The sequence below is a fragment of the Dendrobates tinctorius genome, unplaced genomic scaffold, assembly GCF_039654945.1.
Source record: "Dendrobates tinctorius isolate UK_male_01 unplaced genomic scaffold, ASM3965494v1 ptg000028l, whole genome shotgun sequence".
Classification (NCBI taxonomy): Eukaryota; Metazoa; Chordata; class Amphibia; order Anura; family Dendrobatidae; genus Dendrobates; species Dendrobates tinctorius.
The window spans coordinates 72021674-72049220 of NW_027361696.1; the positions used below are offsets into that span (position 1 = coordinate 72021674).

General features: G+C 47.8%; 1 protein-coding gene across 3 annotated transcripts in view; it reads right to left on the reverse strand.

The window, feature by feature from the left end:
- Positions 1–3083: 3083 nt before the first annotated feature.
- Positions 3084–27547, reverse strand: part of LOC141085541 (AP-2 complex subunit alpha-1) — a 77652-nt gene continuing 53188 nt past the window's right edge. For 2 of the 3 annotated variants that reach the window (XM_073570979.1, XM_073570981.1), the window contains 10 exons: positions 24111–24275; positions 23851–24008; positions 21943–22008; positions 20866–20948; positions 20658–20748; positions 19813–19935; positions 19567–19683; positions 7109–7178; positions 6682–6816; positions 3084–6063 (listed from right to left, as the gene is read on the reverse strand). In XM_073570979.1, the coding sequence (XP_073427080.1) occupies positions 5986–6063; positions 6682–6816; positions 7109–7178; positions 19567–19683; positions 19813–19935; positions 20658–20748; positions 20866–20948; positions 21943–22008; positions 23851–24008; positions 24111–24275 (1086 nt within the window). In that variant the 3' untranslated portion in view covers positions 3084–5985. The remainder of the gene's footprint in view (positions 6064–6681; positions 6817–7108; positions 7179–19566; positions 19684–19812; positions 19936–20657; positions 20749–20865; positions 20949–21942; positions 22009–23850; positions 24009–24110; positions 24276–27547) is intronic. The other variant, XM_073570980.1, reaches the window with a different exon arrangement.

Consider the following 27547-nt stretch of genomic DNA (forward strand, 5'->3'; position numbering starts at 1 on the left):
GCGATCGCTCTGGTAGGGCAGAGAGGTTAGGGACTTTTTGGACGCAGAGTCCGCTCGCCATTCCCTGAGCCACAGTGCCCTTCTGATGGTGATGGAGTTTGATGCTGCCAGTGCAGCATAGTTAGCCACATCCAGGGAAGCGGGCACCAAATAGCCCCTGGCCAGGGAGATTTGTTTGGCCAGATCCGCTGCCTCCGGGAGAACGTTACCGTCTTGAAGTCAGGGTATCCGACCAGGAGACCATCGCTTTAGCAACCCATGCCACGGCAAAAGGGGAGAATGCAGAGCCTGAGGCTTCAAAAAACTCAGCAAGATTCTCTGATGGTCCGTGAGATTTTTAATCGAGGATCTATCTGGTAAGGATAGGAGGGTTTTGGAGGCCAGGCGAGATACCGGTGGATCAACTGGAGGGGATTCAGCCCATTCCCTCCGCAGATGCAATGAAAAAGGGTCTCGCCTCAAGAGGCTTCTGTCCTGTGAAGCGTTTGTCCAGCCGCTCTTTATGCCACTGAACTATGTTCTGAAACTTGGGATGGTTGGCAAACACCCTGAGAAACTTTGGTCCTCTTGAAGGATACAGCGTGATCCGGAACGGAGTTAGAGTCCTCGTCAACTTTCAAGGTCTGGTGGACAGCCTCAATGAGAGTATCCACCATCACCTGATACTCCGGCGAGTCCAGGTCGAGGGACCCGTCAGACTCATACTCAGAGCTCTGGTCACTGCAAACCCCTGGTGAGGGGGAGAGAGAAACAGAGCTGACGGATGCCGGGGCACGACTGCGCCCGGGAGACGTGCTATGGGTCCGTTTTTTTAGATGCCTGTGTATTTTGTGACCGAGAGCGGCCGACGGTTCCCGTGTAGTAGACGAACCTTCTAAAGACAGAAGAATGCCTCGACCCATGGAGGGATCTTGGAGGGACTCAATCGCTTTAGCCAATGAAGCCATGGACTGCAACAGTGACGAAGCCCACTCAGGGGGACTAGGTACACTGGGTTCGGTAGCGGCGGAGGGCTCCTGAGCACATTCAGGATCACAGGCCTTGCAGAGTGGCGTACTCTCCCTGTGGCAACGAAGTATGGCAGGTTGTACATGAGGTGAAAAACACTGTTTTGTTAGCCTTTTTGGATGTCTTGGAGAATGACATGGTGTACCTCAGTATGTCTCCCAGCATATATCTCTCAATAGGGAGGATCGTGCTAATAACCCAGGGAATTAATGCAGAGAAGGGCCAAAGGTGTATTGCAGCTGAAATCTTACTCAGGTCCTGTGGCTCTTTGCGGATGGTCCTCTTGGTGCCCTGTGCTCTTGAACAGTCCACTCAAGTTAAAAAGGCGGCTGGAAGATAAGGATGTCCGAGAGTAGCTCGGAGAAAACACCGCGAGCAGTAACGTCCGGAGTCCCCCACACGTGTAGAAAAGGCGGCTGATATGAAAAAGTGGCTGCCAGGAATATCAGAGGGCAGCCTCGACCTGAAGAAGCGCCAAGTGCTGGCGTGATGCAAGTAGGTGGGCGGGGCTTCCGGGTTGCAGCCTAGCATGGCCCGAAGACGGGGACTAAATTTTTGACGTTGACCGTATTGCACGCACCCAGAGGAGAGGAAAAACCAAGGAACGGAGAACAGGGCACTATCAGGAAGGTTATCGACAGGCGAGGACCGCTTACCGTGCACTACAGGAGCCCTCCTGCCGAACCTGACACTTACCCACAGTGAAGCGCACAGTTCAGACTGCTGGCTGCAGGTCAGCTGCTGCAGCGTGGATGGTGCAGGGAGCCCTCCATCCACCATCCCATTGTCCGCGAAGTGGAGAGGGGCCTTCCATTACCTCAGTGGTGATGCAGTGGGAGTCGCATGGATCCATCGCCCCCTATAATCCATGAAAAGGATGAATAAAAAAATAAGAGTAAAAAAAAAAAAAAAAAAAAAAAAAAAAAAGAAAAAGTTGTGGTCTGAACACCAGGCCCATGTGCCTCCTACAGAAACTAAGCAAGAGCTGGTTCGGCTGAAGCCAGCGTGTGGGTGTATATTGCAGAGGAGCTAATCTTTTTGTATTCAATTAGTGTCGGCCTCCTAGTGGCAGCAGCATAACATCCATGGTCCTGTGTCCCCCAATGAGGCGAAGGAGAAAATAAACTTAAAAAAATAAAAAAAAGCCTTTTCTAATTTGATCCATTTTGACAAGCATAGTACAAAATCCTCCAGCCAAAACAGAAAGGAGAAAAATGGCAAAAGAAAAAAAATAACTTTATTAACGAATCAGGGGACTATATTTCGTGAACATTTTATAAAGCAGTGTAAACTTCCAGTGGGCCGCGCTCCAGGAACAGGCTCTCTATTCCAACTATATGAGAATTAGTTTCACACTGTACAGAAATCATCTCAGTCATTTAACAAACTACCCTGTTTATTACATAGAAACACAGGCAAATTTGTGAATAGGGAAATGTGAAATTTGCAGGTAGCAAAACAGTCGGCCACCACAGCCAATAAAATGGGTGGGCCCTCGGCACCGCAGTCTGGCACATTCTAGATGGCGACACAGCTTAAGGGTATGTGCACACGCTGCGGATTCTGCTGCGTTTCCGCAGCATTTTTGGCTCTGCAGAAACGCAGATTTTGCTGCGTTGTACAGTACCTTTATTTCCTATGGAAATAAAAAAGCTGTGCACATGCTGCGTTTTTTTCCGCGCGGTTTTGCTGCGGTTTACAATCCGCAGCATGTCAATTGTTTGGTGCAGAAACGCTGCGGTTTTACACCTCATCCATTATGAGGTGTAAAACCGCAGGGCAAAACCGCAGAAAAAACGCAGATAATCCGCAGAAAAACCGCAGCACTTTGTCCTGCGGATTTCCTGCGGTTTTCTCTACAAAATCCGCAGAGACTAAAAACTACGTGTGCACATAGCCTAAGCCTCCGCTATCTCCTGAAATGCCAGGCTAAGGAATCGTTAGATTGTCACGCATCATCTTAACCAAACTTACCTGCACTGACAACTGGATCCTCGGTACGATCCCTTCGCTAAATAAAAGGTGCAACGATGGCAAAGAATAAGTGGTTTCTAAACATAGAAAATAAAAAAGAATTCCATGGCTCAACCTTTTTATTCCAGGACTTTTGGAGTGGGAATGATACAGTTTATAAAATACAGATAGAAAATATGTAAGTCTAACATGATACAGGACGCACGAAGCTTCGGCAATACAGCCATATGCAGCTACACTCTCGGGAGCTGGTAGAACTAGCAGGGCAATAGGCGAAAGGGAAAAAAAACAGCACCCGCGAAAAACTGCACTCCATAACCACAAAAGAATGAAAAAATGGACATAGTATAAAAAAAAAAAAAAAAATGAATGAAATTGACATGCCCGCCCTCCCAATGCACGGACGGCTTGTGGGAGGGAGTGTCAAGGGGTCCAATGCACAAATTTTTCTTTTCAATGTCACTATACAAAATAGGTCATTATATGGTGCCAGCTTTTAAAAATTGTGGTTAAAAATGAGGGTCCATCCGCCTCTCTGTAGCCAAATCAGGATGGTCGCTGGTGCTGCCTGACTCTACACAGGGGTGTAATACAACTTAAAGAGGTTCTCCCCAGGTACAGAATATTGATGGACCATTCTTCGGATCTGATTGGTGGCGCCGTTCGTCACTTATCGGCTATTTTAAAAAGGGCAGCATTGTCCTATTCACTTCATTGGAACATAAGCTGTAATACTCAGCACAGCCCATTTATACTGCTGATCAGTGGATCACCAGCGATCCATCCATCCATCAATTTTCTAAACCTCTGAAAGGGTGAAAAAAAAAAAAAAAGTTGCGCTTCCGACCACTGGCTAAAACGAGATGTTCGTTATGGTAAAATGTTTATTTTCATCAATTTTAGGACTAATGTGCATGGACACCTATGGTGTAACTGAGTGACCCCAACAGAGGGTGATGAGCTGAAGGGTGAGACGTTCTGAAAAAACAGAAGCAAGACAATCCCCTTTAAAAGGGCTTCCACGTTTAAAAGCTTCCATCAGCTGCTAAAGTAATAACCTAATTAAAGGGGTATTCCCATCTTCAATATCCTATCCCAATATTTAGCAGGTGTAACAATAACTAGCAAATACCTCCAATTAGAAATGTAGTATAGTTCTTCTGAATTGTGTTATCCCATGTGCAGGGCTACCATGTGCTATGTCCTGCACATGGGTTTAGTGACAGTGAATCAGAAGAACTATACATTTCTAATTGGAGGTATTTGCAAATATTATTATACCTACTACACACTGGGAAAGGATCTTGGAGATGGAAGTAAGCCTTTAAGTCTTCGCTACGGCCTCTGTAGATAATATAAGGGCTATGTGGTCATCCTTTACTACAGCAGTGAAGGCAGAAGCAGCCAATGTGTATTAGCCCTTTAATAAAACGACCAATGAGGATTCTTGAATGAGACGTAGGACTACAAGAATCAGAGCGGCCTCCGGCAGGTAGGATTGGTTGTTGGGCGAATGAGTTTCATTGGGCTGGTTGGGTGTGGCGGCCAAGTTTCTGGGATGCGAGTCTTGACATTATCCATGTACCTCTTTGATTATGTATTAACATTTATATAATATCTTATATATTTATATATACCTATATACATCGGCAGGTTTATAAAAAAAAATAAAAAATAAACCCCACCTTAAAAAAGAAATAAAAACAGTAAAATTATAAGCCATACATGAGAAATAAAACAAATTAAAGAAATATCTTAAAAAAATTTAAGCCATAAGTTGCGAGACAGGTTTAAGAATTTTTTTTTTTTGGGAGGTATTAAGAACCTGCAGCTAGTGGGTAGCGAAGTCGTTACGAGATGGACAGAATCGGATATTGATCTTTACTGTGCTGGGCTAGTACTTCTCACTAAAAATAATAAAACACTATGGTTATGTGCACCCCCTTTCCCAAAAGTTAGGAGACAGTTTAAAAGGAGGTTGAGGGAAGTCAGACATACGGCTTTGTACAGACTTGGAATGACTGTACGAGGTAAAAGATCAGGATTGAATCACCGAATAGGATACAAAAGGCATGGAATGCTTCAATCAAAACGGACCGTCGTATGACAACACGGAGTAAGAAGAAAAAAAACGGGGGTCCGTCTAAGCAGCGAGGCTTGAAACGTCTGAATAGAAATCTGCAATGTTCAGCAATACTCATTACTAGGACAGACTTTAAGGGTCGTGGAAGGGTGGATGGGGGGGTGGGGCAACACGTTCCTCACTTCAAAAACACGATTTCACTGGCACAGACAGACGAAAAAAAAAAAAACATGGTCTTGCATATATGAGACAGTGACTATCCTCCTAGGCGGAATTTGGCAACATTATTCCGAAACTTGTAGATGGTCCGTCGGGTCACCTACCTTGTGTCACTCCTGTACTGAAAGTAATGAAATGCGGATCACGAATTTCTTAACATCCGAAAAAGAAAAAAGGACACGTAAAAAGTAAGAACACAAATGGCTGCTGCTTTACGGCGTCAATGGTGTCTGCGTCCTTTCCAAAAAGAAGCAAGTGATATGCCTGGGGGGGGTCAGCATGCAGACTTCTGATCCCTTATCCACATGGAGAGAGAGAGAGAGAGAGATGTACCCTCTAAGTCTGCATTTCAGGGGGGCTTCATGCATCCCTTTCAGTCTAGTAAATTTATAGTCACAGCAAGAACTACAAAATCTAGGAGAACAACCACGCATCTTATGACGATAGAATATTAATAGTTAGCCTTTTTTTTATACAAGTTGTAAAGTCTCTTTTTTGGGGGGGACTTTACTGGACGTAGACCGCACACGCACATACACACAAAATAATGACAAATCTGCAGAGAGGCCACCGGGGGGCGCCGTCTCTGCCGTCACATGCATACAGACACGCAGTTTTTTTTGTTTGATGCATGGTAAACTGATCCCGTGTAGTGTTTGCCAGTTTTACTGTCTTTAGCAATCACATCCTTTTCCGTTGGCTTAGAACTGCTTGGATAAGAGCTCACATAGGTGCTTGGAAACGCTTTCTTTGCTGGTTCGCAATGTCAGTCGGTACATCTGAAAAAAAGAGGAGAGGACAGTGATATTCAGAGGAGGAAACTAGTAATTTCCTAATTAAGAAGCAAATCTGCAACTGATATTGAAACCTCCATGAATTAACTAATACTGCTATTCGAGCAAACGGCCAGCCGTGCTTTAGGATGCAGTACTCTTTAGCTAAAAGAGGAGAACCTGATTGGGGTATGGCATGCACAATAAGGGGCAGTAGCAGCCCCCCCAAACATTCGTGCAAATCGGTCCAATTTGGTCTCTCCCGCCAAAGCGCCACGGTCTCAGATAAAACCTGTCACGCTTGGAACAGGTGCCCCGCATTCAGTTTGTGCTGGGACTGTTAAATCCGGCTGCCAATCACAGACAGCGGAATTTAACAGGTACCGGGTGGAAGCGTGTCATGAATAGTGACCATTTTTTCCCATTTTTCAGCACAATGTACGGTAAAATAAATGGAGTCATTTAAAAGTACAACTCGTCCGGCAAAAAAAAAAAAAAGCCCTGACACGGCCATATTGATGGAAAATAAAAACGTTATGGCTCTTGGAAAAAAGAGGGGGAAAAACAAGAACGGAAAGTCACAAGGTCATAAAGGGGTTAAAGGCGATGTAAGTAAAGACTTACCTGAGCTTGAATATTGGGTTCTAAACGCAGTAAACATCCGACCTGTACAGATTTCGTCTGGATGATGCCAGCACCCACGTAGTTGTCTGGATTAGGATCCACATTTTCTAGCAGAGCAGAACCGAAGCCCAATAACTGGCAAAGTGGGAAAAAAACAAAATCTATGACCATACAAAGCGCTGGTGGAGATAGCAGATGTGAAGGTGTAGTGAAAGGTTTGGCCCCGAGTGTCTGTGCTTGGTTTGAACAGTTGTTCTGTGCTGACAGAATCCCTTTAAACCAGAAATTTACCCTATCAGCAGGTCCATTACTTGTGTTTTTATAGCTGAGCCAGCCCCCTTTCTCTGTCTATATAGTGGTCATGTCAGAGAAGGGGTCTGGCTCAGCTACTGAGATCAATGGTTCTTTGTACAAGAACAGAACTTACCTTTGCTTTCGTCACTTCAGAATCCATGGGATGGTTGGCTTTGAAAATTTTCTGTGCTTCTTGTTGAGGCCTGTAAATGTGGAAAAATTAGTAAATTGAGTAGATTAAAAAAAAAAAATAGTGCTAAACTAAAAATAGTACTAAAATAAAATACATTAACAATGTTGCAAAGGTTGGTTTTTACAGGCTTAATGTTTCCTTAAACATTCAACTTTGATATGTTCTGTGGTTATTAGCTGAGGAAAGGACGGATAACCATTATAAACTCTCCTGTCTGACAGTCACAGGCTCACTGATGGATTCTCAGTTGACTCTTCAGCCATCCATAACCAGTGCAACATAGAGAAAGCAAATTGTGCAACACTGTAATAAAACCCAATAGCAAAAATGATCTTTAACCCCTTCAGGACGGGGCCAATTTACCATTTTTGAATTTTCGCTTTTTCATCCCTTTCTTCCCAGAACCATAACTCTTATTTTTCTGTCCACAATGACATGTGAGGACTTGTTACTTGCGTGAAGAGTTGTACTTTTGAATGACAGCATTAATTTTACCAAATAGTATACTGGAAAATGGGGAAAAACAAATTTAAGTGTCGTGAAATTGTGAAAAAAAACGCAGTTCTGAATTGTGCTTTTTGGGAATTGTTCTAAGGTGTATATTTTGTGGTAAAAAATTACCTTGCAGTAGGATTTTCCACATCAATACGATTACAGCAACACCAAACATGTCCTTTTATTATTATTTTAGTGGTGAAAAAAACATCTGGTTTACAAAAAAAAAAAAAAAATTTGGGAGGTTGTCTCGCTATTTTCCGAGACCCATAACATTTTTATTTTTCGACCCATTGACCTGTGTGATGGCTTATTTTTTGCATGGCGAGAAAAGGATATTTTTGTGTACTCACCGTAAAATCTCTTTCTCTTAGCCTCTAATTGTGGGACACAGAACCATGGGTGTTATGCTGCTGTCCACTAGGAGGCGACACTATGCATAATCTGAAAAAGATTAACTATGGCTCCTCCTCTGCAGTATACACCCCTGGACGGCGTCAACCTTCTCCAGTTTTGTGCAAAAGCATTAGAAGGAACGTAACAAAAACGACATAACCATGCCTGTAAGAAGGCCACTGTGTACGAGCTCAAAGAACAATATGAGAAGTCAACCGTAAACAACGGCCTGTAAGGGCAACAGGGTGGGAGCTGTGTCCTCCAATTAGAGGCTAAGAGAGATTTTACGGTGAGTACACAAAAATCTCCTTTACTCTGTCGCCTCAGTGGGGGACACAGAACCATGGGACATCCCAAAGGAGTCCCTGGGTGGGAAGCAATGGACGAATATTGTGCTAGCAGGACCCTAAACTTGGGGCACTGCCGCCTGCAGAACCCGTCTACCCAGGCTCGCATCCGCTGAGGACTGGGTATGAACACTGTAGTGTTTCGTAAAAGTGTGTAGGCTAGTCCAAGTGGCCGCCTTACACACTTGCTGTGCCAAAGCCTGGTGCCGAATGGCCCAGGAGGCCCCTACTGCCCGCGTAGAGTGCGCCGTGATACCGGCAGGAAGAGGAGAATTGTTAAGTCGGTAAGCCTCTTGTATGGTGGACTTGATCCACCTGGCAAGGGTAGCTTTGGAAGCCGGCAGACCCTTGCAAAAGAATGAAAAGGGAATCAGACTTCCGGAAGGGTGCAGTCCTAGACACGTATATACGCAATGCCCTGACGAGGTTTAGCGTAAGCAGAGCCTTCTCCACTCTATGAACCGGAACCGGGCAAAGGGATGGCAGTGAAATTTCCTCAATGAGGTGGAAGTTGGACACAACCTTCGGAAGGAAGGATGGTACTGTACGGAGAACCACCTTGTCCTTGTGAAAGGCTAGGAAGGACCGTCTGCAGGAGAGTGCTGACAATTCAGACACCCTGCGTAGCGAGGTGATTGCCACCAGAAAAAACACCTTCTGTGACAGAATGCGGAGTGGGACTTCCTTAAGGGGTTCGAAAGGTGGTGCCTGCAATGCTGTCAGGACCAGGATGAGGTCCCACGTTTCCAGTGGACATCTGTGGGGGGGGGGGGGGGGACTAATCGGGAAACTCCCTGGAGAAAAGTCCTTACTTGCGGCTTGTTAGCAGTACACCTTTGGAAAAGCACTGAAAGCACTGACAACTGGCTCTTAAGCGAGCCTAGGAATAGCCTGGCGTCCAGGCCCGATTGAAGAAAACCGAGTACCTTCGGGAGGGAATAAGGGAGTGGGACCTGTCTGCGAGATTCGCACCAGGTAAAGAAAGCTCTCCAGGTACGGTAATAAATCTTGGCGGAGGCTGGCTTCCTTGCCCTGATCATAGTCGTAATGACATACGGGGAGAGCCCTGCCTGGGTTAGAACCCAGGTTTCAAGGGCCACGCCGTCAAATTGAGAGCCTCTGAGTTCTGATCGTAGAACGGACCTTGTGACAGAATGTAGTGACGGTCGGGGAGACGCCAGGGGGCGTCTGCTGTAAGTTGTACGATGTTGGCGTACCATGTACGTCTGGGTCAGTCCGGCGCAATCAGGATGGTTGGAACTCCCTCTTGTTTATCTTCCTCACGACTCTGGAGATCAGGGGGAGGGGTGGAAAAATGTACAGAAGCTGGAACTGGGTCCAGTCCTGAACCAGGGCATCCGTTCCGAGCGATCACGGGTCGCATGTCCTGGCCATGAAATTGGAGACCTTGGCATTGAGATGGGATCCCATTAGGTCCACGTCCGGGGTCCCCCAGCGATGGCAGATCTGGTGAAAAATTTCGGGATGGAGAGACCACTCCCCCGAGTCCATTCCTTGTCTGCTGAGGAAGTCGGCTTCCCAGTTGTCCACCCAAGTAATGTGGACCGCAGAGAGTACCGACCTCGTGTCTTCCGCCCAGTGGAGGATATGTGCCACTTCTCTCACCGCCTGGGTACTGCGGGTCCCGCCTTGGTGATTCACATATGCCACCGCCGTGGCATTGTCCGACTGTATCCTGATATGAGAGGCTGCCACAGCAAGTGATGAAAGGCTCTCAGTGCCAGGAAGATGGCCCGAATTTCCAGGATATTGATGGGCAAGGTCGCTTCCACTGGTGACCACTTTCCTTGTGCCCTGTGATGTAGGTGCACCGCACCCCAACCTGTCAGGCTTGCATCGGTGGTCAGGACCTTCCATCGGTGGTCAGGACCTTCCATTGACCTGAAAGGATTTTCCCCTTGCAAGCGAAGTTGGCTTGAGCCACCAGTGTAGGGACCTCCTGGTTGATGATGTCGGCCGGAACTTCCTGTCGAGGGAGAAGGGATTCCTGTCCCAAGACTTGAGGATGGCTAGTTGAAGAGGCCTGAGGTGAAACTGGGCAAATGGTACCGCCTCCATTGCTGCTGCCATCCTGCCGAGGACTCTCATGGCAAACCGGAGAGATCGGGGAGGATTGCGGAGGAGTATGCGAACTCCCAGACGGAGAGCCAGTGCCTTGTCCCTGGGAAGGAGCACCAGACCCCTGGACGTGTCGAATAGCATCCCCAGGAAGGTCAGGGACTGACTCGGTGTAGTCGATGACTTTTGTAAGTTGACTAACCAGCCCAGGCGACTGTCGATTGTGATTGAGACGCTGACCTCGCAGTCCTTGAAGGTGGGAGCCTTGATGAGAAGGTCGTCCAGGTATGGAACGACTACAATGCCTCTAGAGTGTAGAACGTCCATGGTGGCTGCCATGATCTTGTTAAACGTTCTGGGAGCCATGGCGAGTCCGAACAGGAGAGCCACGAACTGGTAGTGGTCCTGGTTCATCGCGAACCTGAGAAATCTTTGATGGATGGGAGCAATTGGTATATGCAGGTATGCGTCTTGTATGTCTATGGAGGCGAGATTCTCCCTGCTCCATGGACGCAATGATGGACCGAAGGGACTCCATGCGAAAATGACGGACCCGTACATATTTGTTGAGTTGTTTTAGGTCTAGTATGGGCCGGACGCTGCCTCCTTTCTTGGGGACTACGAATAGATTGGAGTAGAACCCTCGGAAGCGTTTGGTCGCAGGAACCGGTACTACGACTCCTGCTTGAAATAGAGACCGCTTGGTGGAAGGCACGAGCCTTGTCTGGCGGTTTTGGTGGAACAGAGAGGAAGAACCGGTTCGGTGGACTGGAAATGAACTCTATCTTGTATCCGGAAGACACTATTTCCCTGACCCACCTGTCTTCTGTAATAGGCAGCCAGATTTGCTGAAAGAGTAGAAGTCGTCCGTCTACTGGTGGGGTGTCTTTCGGAGTTCGTGAGTCATGATGAGGCGAAATTCTGAGGTTTTCCTCCCTTGGGTTTCGCCTGGCCTGCTTTCGACTGCCAGGTCCTGTCCGGCCTCTGCGCCGCCCGTGGGTTGTCCCTGCGTGGAGAGCGGTTACGATTTTGTGCTGGGCGCGAGACGGACCAGCCCGAAGAATTCCAAAAGGATCGGAATCGTGTTTGGTTACGCCGTTTAAACGTGCATTTAGGTTTTAGTTGAGGGAGAAAGGTACTCTTACCCCCAGTGGCGTTGGATATCATTGTGTCCAACTTTTCACCGAAAAGCCGTCCACTGAGGTACGGGAGATGCGTGAGGGACTTTGAGGCCGCATCCGCTTTCCATTCCCGCAGCCAGAGGAAACGCCAAATTGTGATGGCGTTTGCTGCTATCCCCGCTACACCTCTTGCAGAGTCAAGGGCTGCATGAAGCATGTAATTTGCTACTACTGCTATTTGAACCGCTTGGTCTGACAGCTCAGGATTTGAAGCTTGGAGGCCATCTTGCAATGTTTTGGCCCAAGCTAGAATGGCCTGAGCCGCCCAAGCTGAAGCGAACACGGGGGCCAGGGAGGCCCCTGCCACTTCAAAAACTAAACGAGCCATGCGTTCTACCTGCCGGTCTGCTGCGTCACTGAAGGTTGAGCTATCTGGCAGTGAGAGGAGGGTCTGTGCTGCTAGTCTAGAGACTGGGGGGTCCACTTCGGGTGGATCTGTCCACTGCTTTGTGTTTAGAGAAAACCTTAGGTGGTTTCAGAACACCTTCAAAGCAAATCTTGTGTTCTGGGGCTTCCGGGGGTGGGTCAGAAGTGTCCAGCACCCGATGGATGGAAGAAATTATGTCCTCAACTAGCGCTGTATTGCTAGAGGGGCCAGGGACCAGAGGCCTCTCCGTTTCGTTGTCTGAGTCGGAGTCACAGATGCCTTCCGAATCCTGCGTATCACTGAGGCGTTCCCTGGTGGGTGAGCTGGGGCGGAGGTCTTCTGTAGTCGGGGGTCGCTGCGGAGATCTGCGTTGTCTGTCTCTGGCAGGGGACGGTCTAGGCGACCTGGAACTACGGTGTCTCTCCCTGGAGGGGGGATGACCGTGTGCTATGGGATGACGCAGAGGAACGCGTCGTGCGGGTCCGCTTACGTCTGGGAGAGCCAGAAACGGCCTGTCCCTGAGTGGAGCTGTCCCTTTGCTGGGTAACGCTCATAGCCGAGACATGACCCTGCAGAGCCTGGAGTAATGTGGAGGTTAGGTTATCTATGGACTGTGTCAGACTGCTACATCTGGGTAGCCCATTACAGCGTGGTAGCAGCCGCTGAGCATTGGTAGGAGCCTCTTGGGGTTCTGACCCAGTATTCTGGATACAGTCCCGACAGTGGGGGTACGTGCTGCCACTGGGGAGAGTGGTTTTGCAGGCTGTGCAGAAAGCATAAAAGCAGTCCTGCCTGGTTCTCTTGTACCTTGAGCCTGGCATAGTGCTCAGAGCACGGAAGGGCTGGCTATGAGAGAGCCCTACAGGGGTGGATATGCAGGGGAAACCTATAGGAGAGCCTTACAGGGAATCCAAATTCACAGCAGAGCACAAAAACTCGAGCTGTGATCTTACCCCACCAGTGTGCCCCTAGGTCCAGTGCCGAAGATCCACCGTCCTGTGCCCCCGGGAGACTGGCTGGCGTGGTTCTGCTGATGCCTGCGTCAGAAAAGGCCGAGAGGATGAGGAAGGAGAAGAGGGCGAAGAGCTGAGAAAGAGAGTGCAGGGATATGTAAAAACACGCCCTTTCTGCCTCGATCTGCCCCTTCTATGACACTGTGGAGTGTCATTTGTTATCCGGGGGGCGGAGAGGAGGCGGCGACCACAGCTAGGCCGAAGCCACGGCCTAAATTAGACACCTATGCCCAGAAAGGGCTCCAGGTTGGCGCAGTAGTCCAGGAGGGGGGCGGACCCCCCCGGATTGAAAGGCAGGCTAGCGGTGGGGCCACAATCGGAAGCTGGGCCCTGTGATGGGTCCCCGAGGCGCTATAGAAGTGATGCTGCCGCAGAGACAGGGGCGCAGGGAGCCCTGTGTCTGTATGTGCTATGCCTGCCCGCACTCCCCCCGGCCCCGACAGGAGCCCGCAGCTGGCTGGGGTCCCTGGATACTGTGCGGATTGCCATGGTACAGACCCTACCTGAGGCGTCTCAACCTAAAACCCCCAGAGGAGGATTAGGGAGGGTGCTGCTGTCACCATCAGGGGGCTTCCTCCTCACCTCGACCTCGACCTCAACCTCAACCCAAGACCAAAAGGAATTGGGGAACGAGGGGGGGGTCTCGACTTCGAACCAGCACCCGCAGGGCTGGGGAAGGAGCGACATGGGGAACAGCCATCTCAACTTCAACTGGGCACCACATAATAGGGGGCCGAGGAAGGAGCCATGCCAGGAGTCTCACAGGAGACCCGCTTTTCTTCATCTGTCATCCGGAAGAAAAAAACGGGAAAAAAAAATAAATATATCTTTAGGTGTGCCTCCTTGCGACACTAAGCAAAAACTGGAGAAGGCTGACGCCGTCCAGGGGTGTATACTGCAGAGGAGGAGCCATAGTTAATCTTTTTCAGATTATGCATAGTGTCGCCTCCTAGTGGACAGCAGCATAACACCCATGGTTCTGTGTCCCTCAATGAGGCGACAGTAAGTTTTTCCCAGAGCCATAACTTTTTTATTTTTCCATCAATATGGCCATGTGAGGACTTATTTTTTGCGGGAAAAGTTGTACTTTTGAACAACAACATTGGTTTTACCATGTCGAATACTCAAAAATGTGAAAAAAAATTCCAAGTGCGGTGAAATTGCAAAAAAATTAAATTACACAACTTTTTTGGATTTTTTTTTTTAACCATGTTCACCAAATGCTAAAACTGACCTGCCATTATGATTCTCCAGGTCATTACGAGTTCATAGGCACCAAGCATGTCTAGGTTCTTTTTTTATCAAGGTGGTGAAAAAAAATTCCAAAGTTTGTTATTAAAAAATTACGCCATTTTCAGAGACCCGTTGCGTCTCCATTTTTCATGATCTCGGGTTGGGCGAGGGCTTATATTTTGCGCGAGGAGCTGACATTTTTATTGATAACATTTTTCTGCAGATACGATCTTTAAAATCGCACGTTATTGCATTTTAATGCAATGTCACGGCAACCAAAAGACGTAATTCTGCCGTTTTGATACCAAATATGTGCATGTTTGATTTTTTGCTTCATTTTGAATGGGGTGAAGGGGGGGGGGAAACTTAAAGTTTTATTTTTTTTTTCTTCTTCTTTTGGCATGCTTCAATAGCCTCCATAGGAGACTAGGAGCTGCCTTAACCCGATCGGCTCTGCTACATACAGGCAATGATCAGATTGCATCTATGTAGTAGAATTATTTATTTGCTATGAGTGCCGAACACCGGGTGGCGCTCATAGCAATCTGGCAGTGACAACCATAGAGGTCTCCAGGAGACCTCTGGTTGTCATGACCTGTGATCATGTGACAGGGGTCACCGGTAGGATTTCCGGCCCGATTGCGGAAGCGCACATTAAACTGTCAGCGGCATTTTACTAGTTAATAGTGGTGGAAGAGGCGATGCTGAGAGAGTAGGTCTGGGAGTTTCCAAGGTACATCTGTGAGTCGGTTCACTAACTCTGCAGACCAGGCTCTCCTGGGACAGTCTGGAGTGACTAAGATGACTGGTATAATCTTCCATCTTGATCTTCTTGACAAGTCTGGGGATCAGAAAACGAGGTGGAAAAAGGTACAGAAGTTGAAACGGAGATCAGGGAATGACCTGGGTGTCGTAACAGACTGTCAGGGGGTCGTGAGACCTGGCCACAAAACGAGAGTCCTTGTGATTCACTCAAGATGCCATCAAAACGACGTCGTGATTGTACGGCTTTTTTGACCGATCTGATTGAGCACAGAGACCACTCACTCGAGGAAAGACCCTGGCGGCTTAGGAAGTCAGTGGCCAAGTTGCACACGCCTGGAATATGCACTGCTGATATCGCTTGCACATGTTGCTCGGCTCAAGTTAGAATCTGTGAGACCTCCGACATGACAGACTTGCTGTATGTCACAGCAGTGGCATTGTCAGATTGAATCCAATTTTGTCTGCTAGGTCTTGCCAGTGAAGAAGAGAGCTAGATGGCTCTAATTTCCAGAAGGTTGATGGGAAGAGAGGTTTCCCACAACCCTGAACTGTGTGATGAAGGAAGACCACCCCCTAGCCGAGGAGACATATGCCCGTCGTGACAACTTGCCAGTGAATGGGAAGGAATGATCTCCCCTGCCGAATGGAGTTGGAGATAAAGCGACCAGGCCAGAGATTGCCTCACTCGTAGAGTCAGAAGAATGGAGGCAATCCAGAGACTAGATCCTTTTGTCTCAATGAGGGAAAGCTAGAGGGGCTGGGTAAGGAACTGCGCAAAAGGGACAGGCTTTCATTGCGGCAATAATCTTCCCTAGAACGCTCATGTGGAGTCAAAGAGAGCGTGGGGATGGGTGACTCCAAGCACGAATCACCAGGTGGATTGTAGAAATCTTTTCCTCTGGAAGAACTTTGCCTAAGAGAACAAGGCGCTGGGCCGGGACCACAGACTATTTTGCGGTGTTGACTCCCCATCCTAGATGGCTAAGAGTGTCAAGTGTGACCTGAAGACTTATGTAATAGTCTCAAAAAGACGGGTCCTTGATCAGAAGGTTGTCCAGGTACAGAATGACTACAATACCCTTGGAACGAAGAATGGCTATGACAGCTACCATAACCTTCATGAACACTCTGGGAGTGGCGAGCCTGAAGGGAGAGCTGTGAACTGACTGCTCCCCCTGGACCATGAAAAAGAGAAACCTCTGATGTGTCAAGAAGTTTGGGATATGGAGATAGGCATCCTGGATGTCCACAGAGCAGAGGAACTCTTCAGGGTCCATACATGCAATTACCTAAAGGAGGATTCCATTCCAAAATAACAGTTTGGTAGCTTGAGATCCAGGGTCAGACAGAGAGAACAGTCCTTTTTGACCACGGAAAGATTGGAATAACAACCCCAAAAGTGTTCCTGAAACGGGTTCAATGACCTCTGTCGGGAGGAGAGAGTTGATGGCTTGGAAGAAACCGGGAACCTGAGATGTGAACCTTGGAGGGCGGGACATTAAAAAACGTCTGCATGTCCCGGTAAATAAGATGGCCACCCAACCTGAGAGGATTCCCATGTGGAGATGACCAGTCATGCCGAAGAAAATCTATTGGATCAGGCATCAGAGTGTTTTGGCAGAGCTGCCTTTACAGCGCCATGATGAGGCAAGGCTTGTTGCGACGGGTTTCCTCATCTCTCGCTGGATCAGGGACCGATCTCGCTGGGAGGAGGTTCCCAAAGGAAAAGAAATGACAAAAGGAACAAAACTGAAGAGAACAGCTCCTCGTGAATGGACGTTTAGGCTTAGATTGGGGAATAGAGGTACTCAACTGTCTGTGGCGTCCGAAATGAGATGATCCAGTTTAGACCAGAAAAGTAGTGATCACTGAAAGGAGATTGGTAAGGGACTTGGATGATGAGTACGCACTCCAGGCCATGAGCCAGAGGATTCCACATACGGCTACAATAATGCTGGTAACACGGGCGGAGCAGCAGGCGGAGTCAAGTGACACGGCAAGTAGCTATTTAGTTGCTGGGGTAATCGGGTCCAGTTTGTCTGCTGAGGCCGTTGAAAAAATGCCCTGCTGAAAGAGCTTTGCACAGGCGGACACTGACTTGGCTACCCAAGTGGAAGCAAAAGCAGGACAGAGAAGTGCGCTAGAAGCCTCAAAGGCAGACTTGGCAAGGACCTCGATCTGTCAGTGGAGACCTTGAGAGAGGAGCCATCAGGAAGGGACAGGAGTGTCTTAACAGACAGGTGTGAGATTGGAAAGTCCACGGAGGAGGAGTCTGCTCATTTGCTGAGGAGATTGATCTCATATAACCTTTTTGTCCCAAACTGCCTTCTACCTGGGAAACACTTTTCCGGGTGTTCCCACGGCTTTGTAAAAAGATTCCTTCAAATGCCTTATGATTGGAAAAACACCCAGGGAGAGCTTTTTGAATGAGAGACTGATCTGGGAGCAGAATCTCCATCTGAGAAAGTCTGTGTGCCTCTAGGAAAGAAGGAAGGTCCTGCGGGAACGGTACTGTACAGCTGTGGTTGAAGCTGTAATATCAACGAGCCAGAAAGGAAGGAAGGAGAGGGGCTTTGACCCAGCGTGCTGAAAAAGCCCACTCTGTGGGAAGAATAGTCAAACGCACCCATAGAAGCGAGAACCTTAGTGCGCTGATTGGCTGGTGCAAACATGGGGGTGGGAACAGGCTGGAGCTAGAGTGGGATCAGCAGAGTGCTCCCATTTGACTGAGAGTTTATGAGCCCTCGCATGCTGATTGGCTGGAGAGCATAAGGGTGGGTGTATACAGGGGAAGTGAAGGCCTGAAGCCAGGGAGTAAATTTTTCTCAGATGTCGGCGAGTAGGAAAAAATGCGTGATGTAAGCTGAAAGAAGCTGGAGCATCCATAATCCCTGTAGATGCCTCCGCACCTGAATTTTAACTGTAAAGAAGAAGGGTGGGACTATACCTGTCGGATTGAGGTCCCGACTCTCTCTTATCAATCCAGAGGACGGCATCAGGAGTCCCCAGGTGAGGAGAGGGTGGGTCACTGGAAAAGAACCGGACGTCCTCCTTCCCGCAGCATTGTGGCCCCAGACGGTGCAGAAGACGATGGTGACCCTGAGAAGGGGAGGGCCACAGAGAAGTGACCACCGTCTTCCTCCAGGCACCGCTCCGAAAAGAGGCCTGGGGAACAGGATTGGCTGCCACAAGTCACCCTGAGACACACTAAGGCTATGTGCACACGCTGCGAATTGGTCTGCGGAACCGCAGGTAAAATGACCTGCGGTTTTACCTGCGGTTTTCCCCTGCGGTTTATCACCTCTACAATGGAGGAGATGGTAAACCGCAGTAGAATCCGCAGAAAAGAAGTGACATGTCATTTCTTCCTGCGGATTCAAAACCACAGCTTTTGCGCAGTTAAAAATCCGCAGCATGTGCACAGCAGATTGTAAATCACATAGATTTACATGCTACTGTACACTGTCTGCAGAACTGCTGCAGATACACAGCGGCCAAAACCGCAGTGGATCCGCAGCAAAAACCGCAGCGTGTGCACATAGCCTAAGTGTCAGGGGGTAAGTTCCTGCCTAACAGACCAGAGGGCACGATGTGGATGGCAGCACACTGTGCTCTCGGGTCACATATTTTGGGAAAACAGGCTGAGAAATGACACCATGTTACCCTGAAGAGAAGAACTGGAGAAACAAAGCAAAAAAGTTAGTAACACACAAACAAGGAGAAAAAGATGGATCTGGGATCAGATCCAGGTCTGCCTCCTACTGACAATAATGCAAGCTTGGTGCCGATTGGTGGGTGTACCCTGCTGAGGAGGAGCCAATTCTTTTTTTTGCCTAGTGTCAACATCCTAGAGACAGCAGCACACACACCAATGGTTACCTGTGTTCCCCAATGAAGCGATAAAGAAAACACAATTTTGCCGTTGTTGAATTTTTTCCGTTTAAGGTGTTTACCGGTCAGGACTTTTCTAAACGTGGTGACACCACATGTGTATTTTTTTTTTTTTTTTAGATCTTTCAATGTCCTGGGGAGGAGGGTAATTTGAAATGTTATTTTTTTTTTAAACTTTTTTCCCCCCCTTTCACTGAACTTGTAAGTGCCCTTAGGGGACTTGAAGCTATGATCATCTGATCGCCTGTGCTATATACAGTGATTCCACAGCATCGCTGTATATAGCAGAAATGACGGTCTCCTTTGAAACCCGGCCACATGTAAAATTTCGGAGGAGCTCCATAATGACAAGCACGGGGGGGGGGGGGGGGGGGGGGTCATCAGCTGACAATCCATCGGCGACACACGATCATGTCAAGGGCGGAGAGAATGACACTAAATGCCGATGTCAGAGCTTGACAGTGGAATTTAACATGGGCAAAGCACGGCTCCACCTGCAATTGCTAGCGGCAGGTACTGCATGAGCCCGCTCCATACACCCGCTTCCAACTTGTGTTGTACATGTATGGTGAATGTCGTGAAGGGGTTAAAACCAAAGAGGAAAAAATTGTCACAAGATAGATTCATTTACAGGCTGAGTTGTTTCCAGCGCTGGAAAAAGTCCTGGGACGGCATCTCGGTAGCTTGGAAGAACTTGTTGGTGGTAATCGGCAGTTTTAGTGTGATGTTTTGTAGTGTTCCTCCATACCTAAAAATGACAAAACATTTTTTTTTTTTTTTTTTAAATAAGTGGAGATTAGAAATACTCTTAGGCTTGCAGTCACATATGTAATTTTTCAGGAAGAAAAAACAATGTGAATTTAAAGTTGTGAATTACCTAAACTTAATATTAATGAGAGGTGCATCGTCAAAGTCCGTTAAGCACTCAATGTTCAGCACCTGCTGAACTTGCGCCCCTCCTTCCACCATTGGGTCCACCGGCTTGGTCTGAATATTGAGCTGTATTGCTGGATGTTAAGGATGGCGAAAAGATAATAAATAGAAACTAATAACAAATACACAATCATTCTTTATAAACAATAAGGCAGCACTCCAGGATTGCTTATTTGGCTATAAAGTGCAGCATAGTAATAACACAGAAGTCCCGATGTATGTCTTGTGCGTACCCGATTTAGTGGACTTGCTATTTACAAGTTGTCTGCCAACTTGATTAATTCTTCTGCTCTGAATGTTGTTGGAAACGTATCAAAACTGCATTTGCTTTGCGCTCAGAAAAGGCGGCAGTGACATCGAACTATTGGTCTCTTACTTTGCATTGTCTCTAATGTCAGGCTGCCTCCTGCTTGTGATAAGTTTCTCAGTCAGCTCATTCAAGTAGGATGCAGGGTAGTCCATGTAAAGCTGAATCTCATAGGATACACAGGAGACTGCTCACCTGGCATTGATAATTATTGTGAATCCATTGGAGTTTTATATCTGAAGCTAATCGTTTTACAAATTTCCCTAGCATCTCACTGCTTTTATAACTGTCCGTGTGGTTGACAAAAGAGGTGTAGTGTGTGTTGTAGAGAGCTGCCAGGAGTAGAGAAAGGGCAACTGACATGACTCCAGTCTGGAATGTTGTCATTTACTTGATAGAAAATACTCAAAAAGGTTAATATGTGCACTCATATCTATATTATTAGTGACAATAGTCACAAGCAGATCAGTGCATGAAGGATATGATTCTGCAGGTCACCTGGATACGAGACAGTGGGTGTAAAGCTCTGGAACTGAACCGAGGTTTTGTTACCATAAAACAAATACATACGACCTACAGCAGAAGGAAAAGACGGTAAACATAACTAGAACAGCAAAAGCAGGAGGCAATAACTCCATTTAATTGGTAAGCCGTATTGTGGGCCATTCACGTTTTATCATCGCTGCTTACCCAGGTTCTGGCGGAATTCAGACTTTACACCAATCTGCAGAAGTTGGTTCTCAAACAGGACACCGTTATTCTTGCACACAAATCTAAAAGCCACAAAAGCAAGGAAAGGTTTCATTACGGGCTCTGCAGTAGGTCACTCTCTGGGAGAACCCGTCTGGATGAAAGATACGGCCGAATCAAACACATGCAACAGAAACGCCGCCATCTAGAGGATCACACGTAGAATAGCAGACTGCAAAAAAAAAAAGAAAAAAGTGCCGAAAATGGTTGGGACACCTTACTGAACCGAAATACTGGAGACCAAGCGGAAATTTAAAGGAGTATTCCCATCTTCAAGATCGTATCCCAGTATGTAGTAGGTGTAATAATAATATTAGCAAATAGCTCCAATTACAAATGTAGTATAGTTCTTCTGATTTGCTATGTTGCTTACCTCATGTTCAGGGCATTGCAGCAGCTTAGGTATCCATGGTTACGACCACTTATATAGTGACAGTTAGTTGTTAGTGGTCACAACCATGGACACTGCAATGCCCTGCACATGGAGAAAGTGGAATTGCTAATCCGGCTGTTAGTTATGCCTTCCGTTAGCATAGATGAAGCCAGTGACCAACTCGTGGCCATCAGATGCAAGATGACGACTGGCGGTCAGGTGGTTTATCAAAGTGACAGCCTCTTCTTGATATGCTACCCTGTTCTGCTAATACGTGAGGGTCTGATATGAGGTACCGCCATTTTTCAGACAAGTATGTCCTGTCAATAACCCATTAAAGTACTTTAAAGGGAAACAATTACACTATTCGATCCACGAGTAGAAGGCACGGGAGAGTTTGCAGGGAAATGGAAAGCAGAAAATTTGTGCACCCCTGCATACTATCAGACAAGATATTAGCTCGCAGTGCCCCTTCCCAAATAGCTTGCCTCCAAGGTGTGGATTCTCGTTAACTTTTTGCACAAAGCTGTGTTACATGCAGCCTACAGGGACACATTATAAAGAACGGCACCAAACAAGTAAAGTGTGGGACCTATGTCCAGAGGCATCGACCACACACGCTGGAGTACACATGCCTGTCTTACTTGTTTAGGAGCTCATCAGCCTCAGCGATAGGTAAAGCAGGATCCTCGGAAGCAGCAGAGCCAGAGCTGAAAGTTGAAGAGGAAGAGGGAAAAAAAAAAAAAAAGAAAAAAAGAATGGGAAAGGCAAGGAGGAGGATGCAACCAAAAAGGAGAGAAAAAAAAAATTAAATGCATTTGTTAGAGAAAAGCGTTAGTCCCATCATTAATAGACCACAAGAATTAAGGGAAGGGGGGAAAAAAGGGGGGGGGGGGTAACTGGAAGAGATCTTTATTTTAAACTGGTTGCACTGGGAATGTAAGACACAAAATGATCACTTGTTAATGCAGAAACCTTAACATTCTGGAATGGTGCAAATCGACTGGCAAGACCCAGACCATTGGGCTCACATGGAATCAGTGGCCACTGGACTTTCCTCTTTTGATAAGCCACCCTGGTATCACGTCACAACCATGATGTTGCGCCAGGCCTGCTAATCCAAAGGCTGGGCTGCATCCACCAACAAAGACGAGGGACTCTCAGATGCTGGCTCCAAGTCACTGAGCACCATCCAATCACAGCAAGACAAGACACAGACAAGAAACAATCCCACCAGCAGCACGACAGAGGGTAAAACACAAAGACCAAGGAAAAAAAACAGGACACCGATATGGAATTAGACAGTGGACGGACAGAGCGGCAGCATACACACAGCAATATAAGCGGAAGACGGGACTGGGTGAGAGCCATCCATCTGGGGTCCATGTGCAGACAACTCAGCGCAGCGTTACAGCACAAAGTCGTACCATCTAGAAGAGTCACATCTTGAATTTTGATATATTCTCTCTCTTTTTGCATTGAATATTAAGGGAGTTTTCAAGGACAAGGAATCTGTCACCAGGTTTGTGTCACCTAATCTGAGCGCAGCAAAACGTAGAGACATAGGCCCCGATTCCAGCGATGTGTCACTTACTGGGCTGCTTGCTTTCGTTTTGATAAAAATAACTTGTTTTATCAGCAGGAGATCATTGCTATAGGACTAGTAAACCTGCTGTCATGTAGTCTAACCACACCCCACTGATTGGCAGCAAGCGGACAATCAGTAGTGTGGGCAGAGTTATACAAAGCTCAGCAGTCAGGTCTGCAATAGGGAAAGCAGTGATCAAGTGTGACAAATCACTGGAATCAGGCTCTCAGTCCCTACATCAAGCTGTGCTCAGATTAAGTGGCAAAAACCTATCAAATCTTCCCTTAATATTGATGACCAATCCTTAAAGGGGTTGTACCAAGTTTGGAAGTTATTAACTATTCATGGGATGGATGATAACCATCTGATCACTTGGGGTCCCTCTCCACCACTTCTGATAACCGGAAGTGTGAGCAGTGGGTTGATCGTGTGTATCTCCACTCCATTCACTCTTACTGTGCCTAAGGCCAGCATAACGCCACTCTTGGCTCTCTCCCGCGGTCCTATACAGAACTCCCAATATTAGATTGATGAGGGTCTTTCAACCGGTACCCACAACCAATCAGCTAACTGAATTGGCAGTGGTGCTATGGTCTCATTGCGTACTAGGAACGGTGCCACGCATTTTGTAGCGGCTGAGCTGGGGGCAGCAGTGCCCAAGCTGGTGGCAGCAGCGGCCGCCGAGCTGCTCAGTCTCATTCAAGAGAGCTGCAGTACCCAGTACAGCCGTAATAAATTGTACCTCATGTAGCTTCGTCTGGTAGGCAATGAAAAGTCATCAGCAAGACCCCTTTAATCAGCTGATCATTAAGGTTTTTGCAGTAAAACCATGACTTATTGAACACTGACAATCATCAATATTTAAGTCCTGGAAAACTCCTTTAAAAAAAAAACCCAAACAAACACTCCCAAAAAGGCACAATTATAATAATTATTTCCAAAAACTACAAACAAGCATCCATACCTGAGGAAGTTATCTTCGGTCCCTGGAGCTAGTGAAGAAGCGGCAGATGGAGAATCTGAAAACACATCGACCAGGAGGCTGCCAGCATTTGGTGCTGCAGATCCAGTAACAGGGGCAGTCCTCAGATTCAGGAGATCCGCAGAGGGTGAAGGAGTAGACTGTAAAAAAAGATGGCAGCAGATATAGAAGAGCGTGCTAGAAATCGTATACAAACGGCGTCTCTTCATGCACTAGATCTCCTCTAATCCGCAGTCTTGTACCGCTGTGCTAGGCGTTGCTTCCACTCCGCCATTTATTTCAGAGTTTTGATCCTTTTTCCCTTCTTCTAACTCGTTGACGGCACCAGGTCCCTTCTTCTTCTTAAGTTTGGCCAGGATAGAGGACTCTCTTTCGGGGAAAGGAGGCATCTCTTCCAGGACTGTGGCCTATAAAAAGGGGCAAAAATAAAAAATATAGGGATTCACCATAAAATCCTTTTCTCTGAGCCAATCATTGGGGGACACAGGACCATGGGTGTTATGCTGCTTGCCATTAGGAGGACACTAAGTGAACACAGGAAAAGTTAACTCCTCCTCTGCAGTATACACCCTCTTGCTGGCTGAGATATCCCCAGTTCGGTGAAAAAGCAGTAGGAGCATTAAACAAAGAACAATAACTATGTCAAGACCTAAGAACAATACAATAAGCCAATAGGCTAAACAGGGTGGGTGCCGTGTCCCCCAATGATTGGCTCAGAGAAAAGGATTTTACGGTGAGTACACACAAAAATAGGGATTTGTGTACTCACCGTAAAATCCTTTTCTCCGAGCCATTCATTGGGGGACACAGACAGTGGGAGTTATGCTGCCGCCACTAGGAGGACACTAAGCAAATCAGAAAAAAAAGTTAACTCCTCCCATGCAGTATACACCCCGCAGCTGGATGAGATATCTCCAGTTCAGTGAAAAAAGCAGTAGGAGCTTAAACTGTCAACAGTAACGAACTATGTCAAAACCTAAGAATGCTACAAATGAGCCAGTAGGCTAAACAGGGCAGGTGCTGTGTCCTCCAATGAATGGCTCGGAGAAAAGGATTTTACGGTAAGTACACAAAAATCCCTATTTCTCCTACGCCTGATTGGGGGGACACAGACAGTGGCATGTCCTAAAGTAGTCCCTGGGTGGGGAGCATACATCTGCTAATACCCCATGTACCTCTGAGTTAAGACTGAGGTACTGCCGATGAGTCTGCCGAGAGCTGCATCTGCAGAGGCCTGAGAATGAATTCGGTAATGTTTTGAAAAGGTATGCAGACTGGACCAAGTCGCAGCCTTGCAGACCTGTTCTGTCGTGGCCTGGTGCCGAATGGCCCACGAGGCGCCCACTGACCGGGTAGAGTGCGCCTTAATCCCCCGCAGGGACAGGCGCGTTCCTGACACGGTAGGATTCCTGAATCGCAGAGCGAATCCACCTGGCTAGAGTTGCTTTGGACGCAGCTAGGCCTTTCCTATGCCCTTGAGGAAGTATGAACAGGGCATCTGACCTGCAGAAGGGAGCCGTCCGCGAGATGTACCGTCTCAGCGCCCTAACCACATCCAGGGTGTGGAGGGCCTTCTCAATGCGATGGACTGGTGCCGGACAAAAGGAAGGCTAAAAAATTTCCTCGTTGAGATGGAAAGAGGAAACGACCTTGGGCATGAAGGACGGGGACGTTCTGAGAACCACCTTGTCCTGATGAAAATTCAGGAACGGAGAACGGCAGGACACAGCTGCCAATTCTGAAACTCGTCTGATTGATGTAATGGCTACTAGAAAGACCACTTTCCAAGAGAGGATGGTCAAAGACACCTCCTGCAGTGGTTCAAAAGGCTCCTCTTGTAAGGCCCCGAGAACCAGGTTAAGGTCCCATGGTTCTATTGGATTCCTATAAGGAGGCGCTACATGGGAGACTCCTTGAATAAACATCTTGACCTGAGGTTTGGTGGCAATTCTTTGTTGGAAAAACACTGACAAGGCCGAAATTTGGCCCTTGAGCAAGCTAAGCGCGAGGCCTGATCTTAGTCCAGATTGAAGAAACTCCAATATGCTCAGAATGGAGAATACCAGAGGGGAACGACTATGATCCTTGCACCAGGAATATTTTCCAGGTGCGGTGACAGATACGTCTGGATACGGGCTTCCTAGCACTAATCATGGTGGAGAGGACGTTGGGAGAGAATCCAGCCTGTGCTAAAATCCAGGATTCAACAGCCATGCCGTCAAAGACAAGGCCCTGGAGTTCTGGTGGTAAATCGGGCCCTGAGAAAGCAGATCCGAGCGATCTGGAAGCCGCCAGGGAACATCAGCGACTAGCTGTATTAGTTCCGCATACCATGCTCGGTGCGGCCAATCTGGCGCGACTAGGATCACAGGCACTCCCTCTGCTCTGATATTCTTGACGACCCTCGGAAGGGAAGAGGGGGAAAAATGTACGGAAGCCGGACTCGGTGCCATGGCAGCACCAGGGCGTCCGCTCTGATGGCGCATGGATCGTGCGATTGGGTAATGAACCGAGACACGTTGTTTAGCCTGGAGGCCATGAGGTCCACATCCGGAGTCCCCGAACGAAGACAGATCTGGTGAAAGACCTCTGGATGAAGAGACCACTCTCCTGAGGCAATGCCTTGGCGACTGAGAAAATCTGCAGCCCAATTTTCCACGCCGGGGATGTGAATTGCCAAGATGGAGGAGTGGTTGGTCTCGGCTCAATGGAGGATGTGACTCACATCTTGCTCCGGGTACCTCCCTGTCGGTTGATATACGCTACAGCCGTGACGTCTGATTGGATCCTGATGTGGTGACCTGCGAGGAGATGGAGGAAACTCTGTAGAGCTAATCTGATCGCTCGAATCTCTAGGATGTTGATGGGGAGACGTGATTCTTGTGTTGACCAACGACACTGTGCCGTGTGGTGACAAAAGACCGCACCCCAGCCGAGAAGACTTGCGTCGGTGGTTACTATCAACCATCTTACTGGGAGAAAAGACCTTCCTTGATTCAGGGAGGACTTCAGAGTCCACCACTTGAGGGCTTGCCTGACCCGCAGGGACAGAAGGATCCCACGGTCCAGGGAGAACGGGTTCTTGTCCCAAGCTGACAGCAACTGGTGTTGTAAGGGACGAAGATGGAACTGTGCAAACGGAACTGCTTCAATGGCCGCCACCATTTTTCCAAGAACTCTCATGCTGAAACGAATGGAGTGAGAAGCTGGACGGGAAAGAGTTCGCACTGCCTGTTGTAAAGCTTGCGTCTTTTCTGGAGGGAGAATAACCAACCCGCAAGAAGTGTCCAAGATCATTCCTAAAAAGGAGATTTGCTGAGCCGGTTTCAGGGAAGACTTTGCGAAGTTTATCTTCCACCCCAGGCGTGAAAGTGTATTTAATGTTATCTCCACAGATTCTTCGCAGGCTGAAAGGGACGGACCCTTGATGAGCAGGTCGTCGAGATACGGTAACACTACTACTCCTTGAGAGTGGAGAATAGCCATGACCTTGGTAGAGACCCTGGGGGCAGTGGCGAGTCCGAAGGGCAATGCCACGAACTGGAAGTGTTCCTCGTGAATTGCAAAGCGAAGGAACTGTTGGTGAGACGGGCAGATCGGGATGTGAAGGTAAGCGTCCTTGATGTCGATGGATGGTAGGAACTCTCCTTTCTCCATGGAAGCGACCACTGACCAGAGA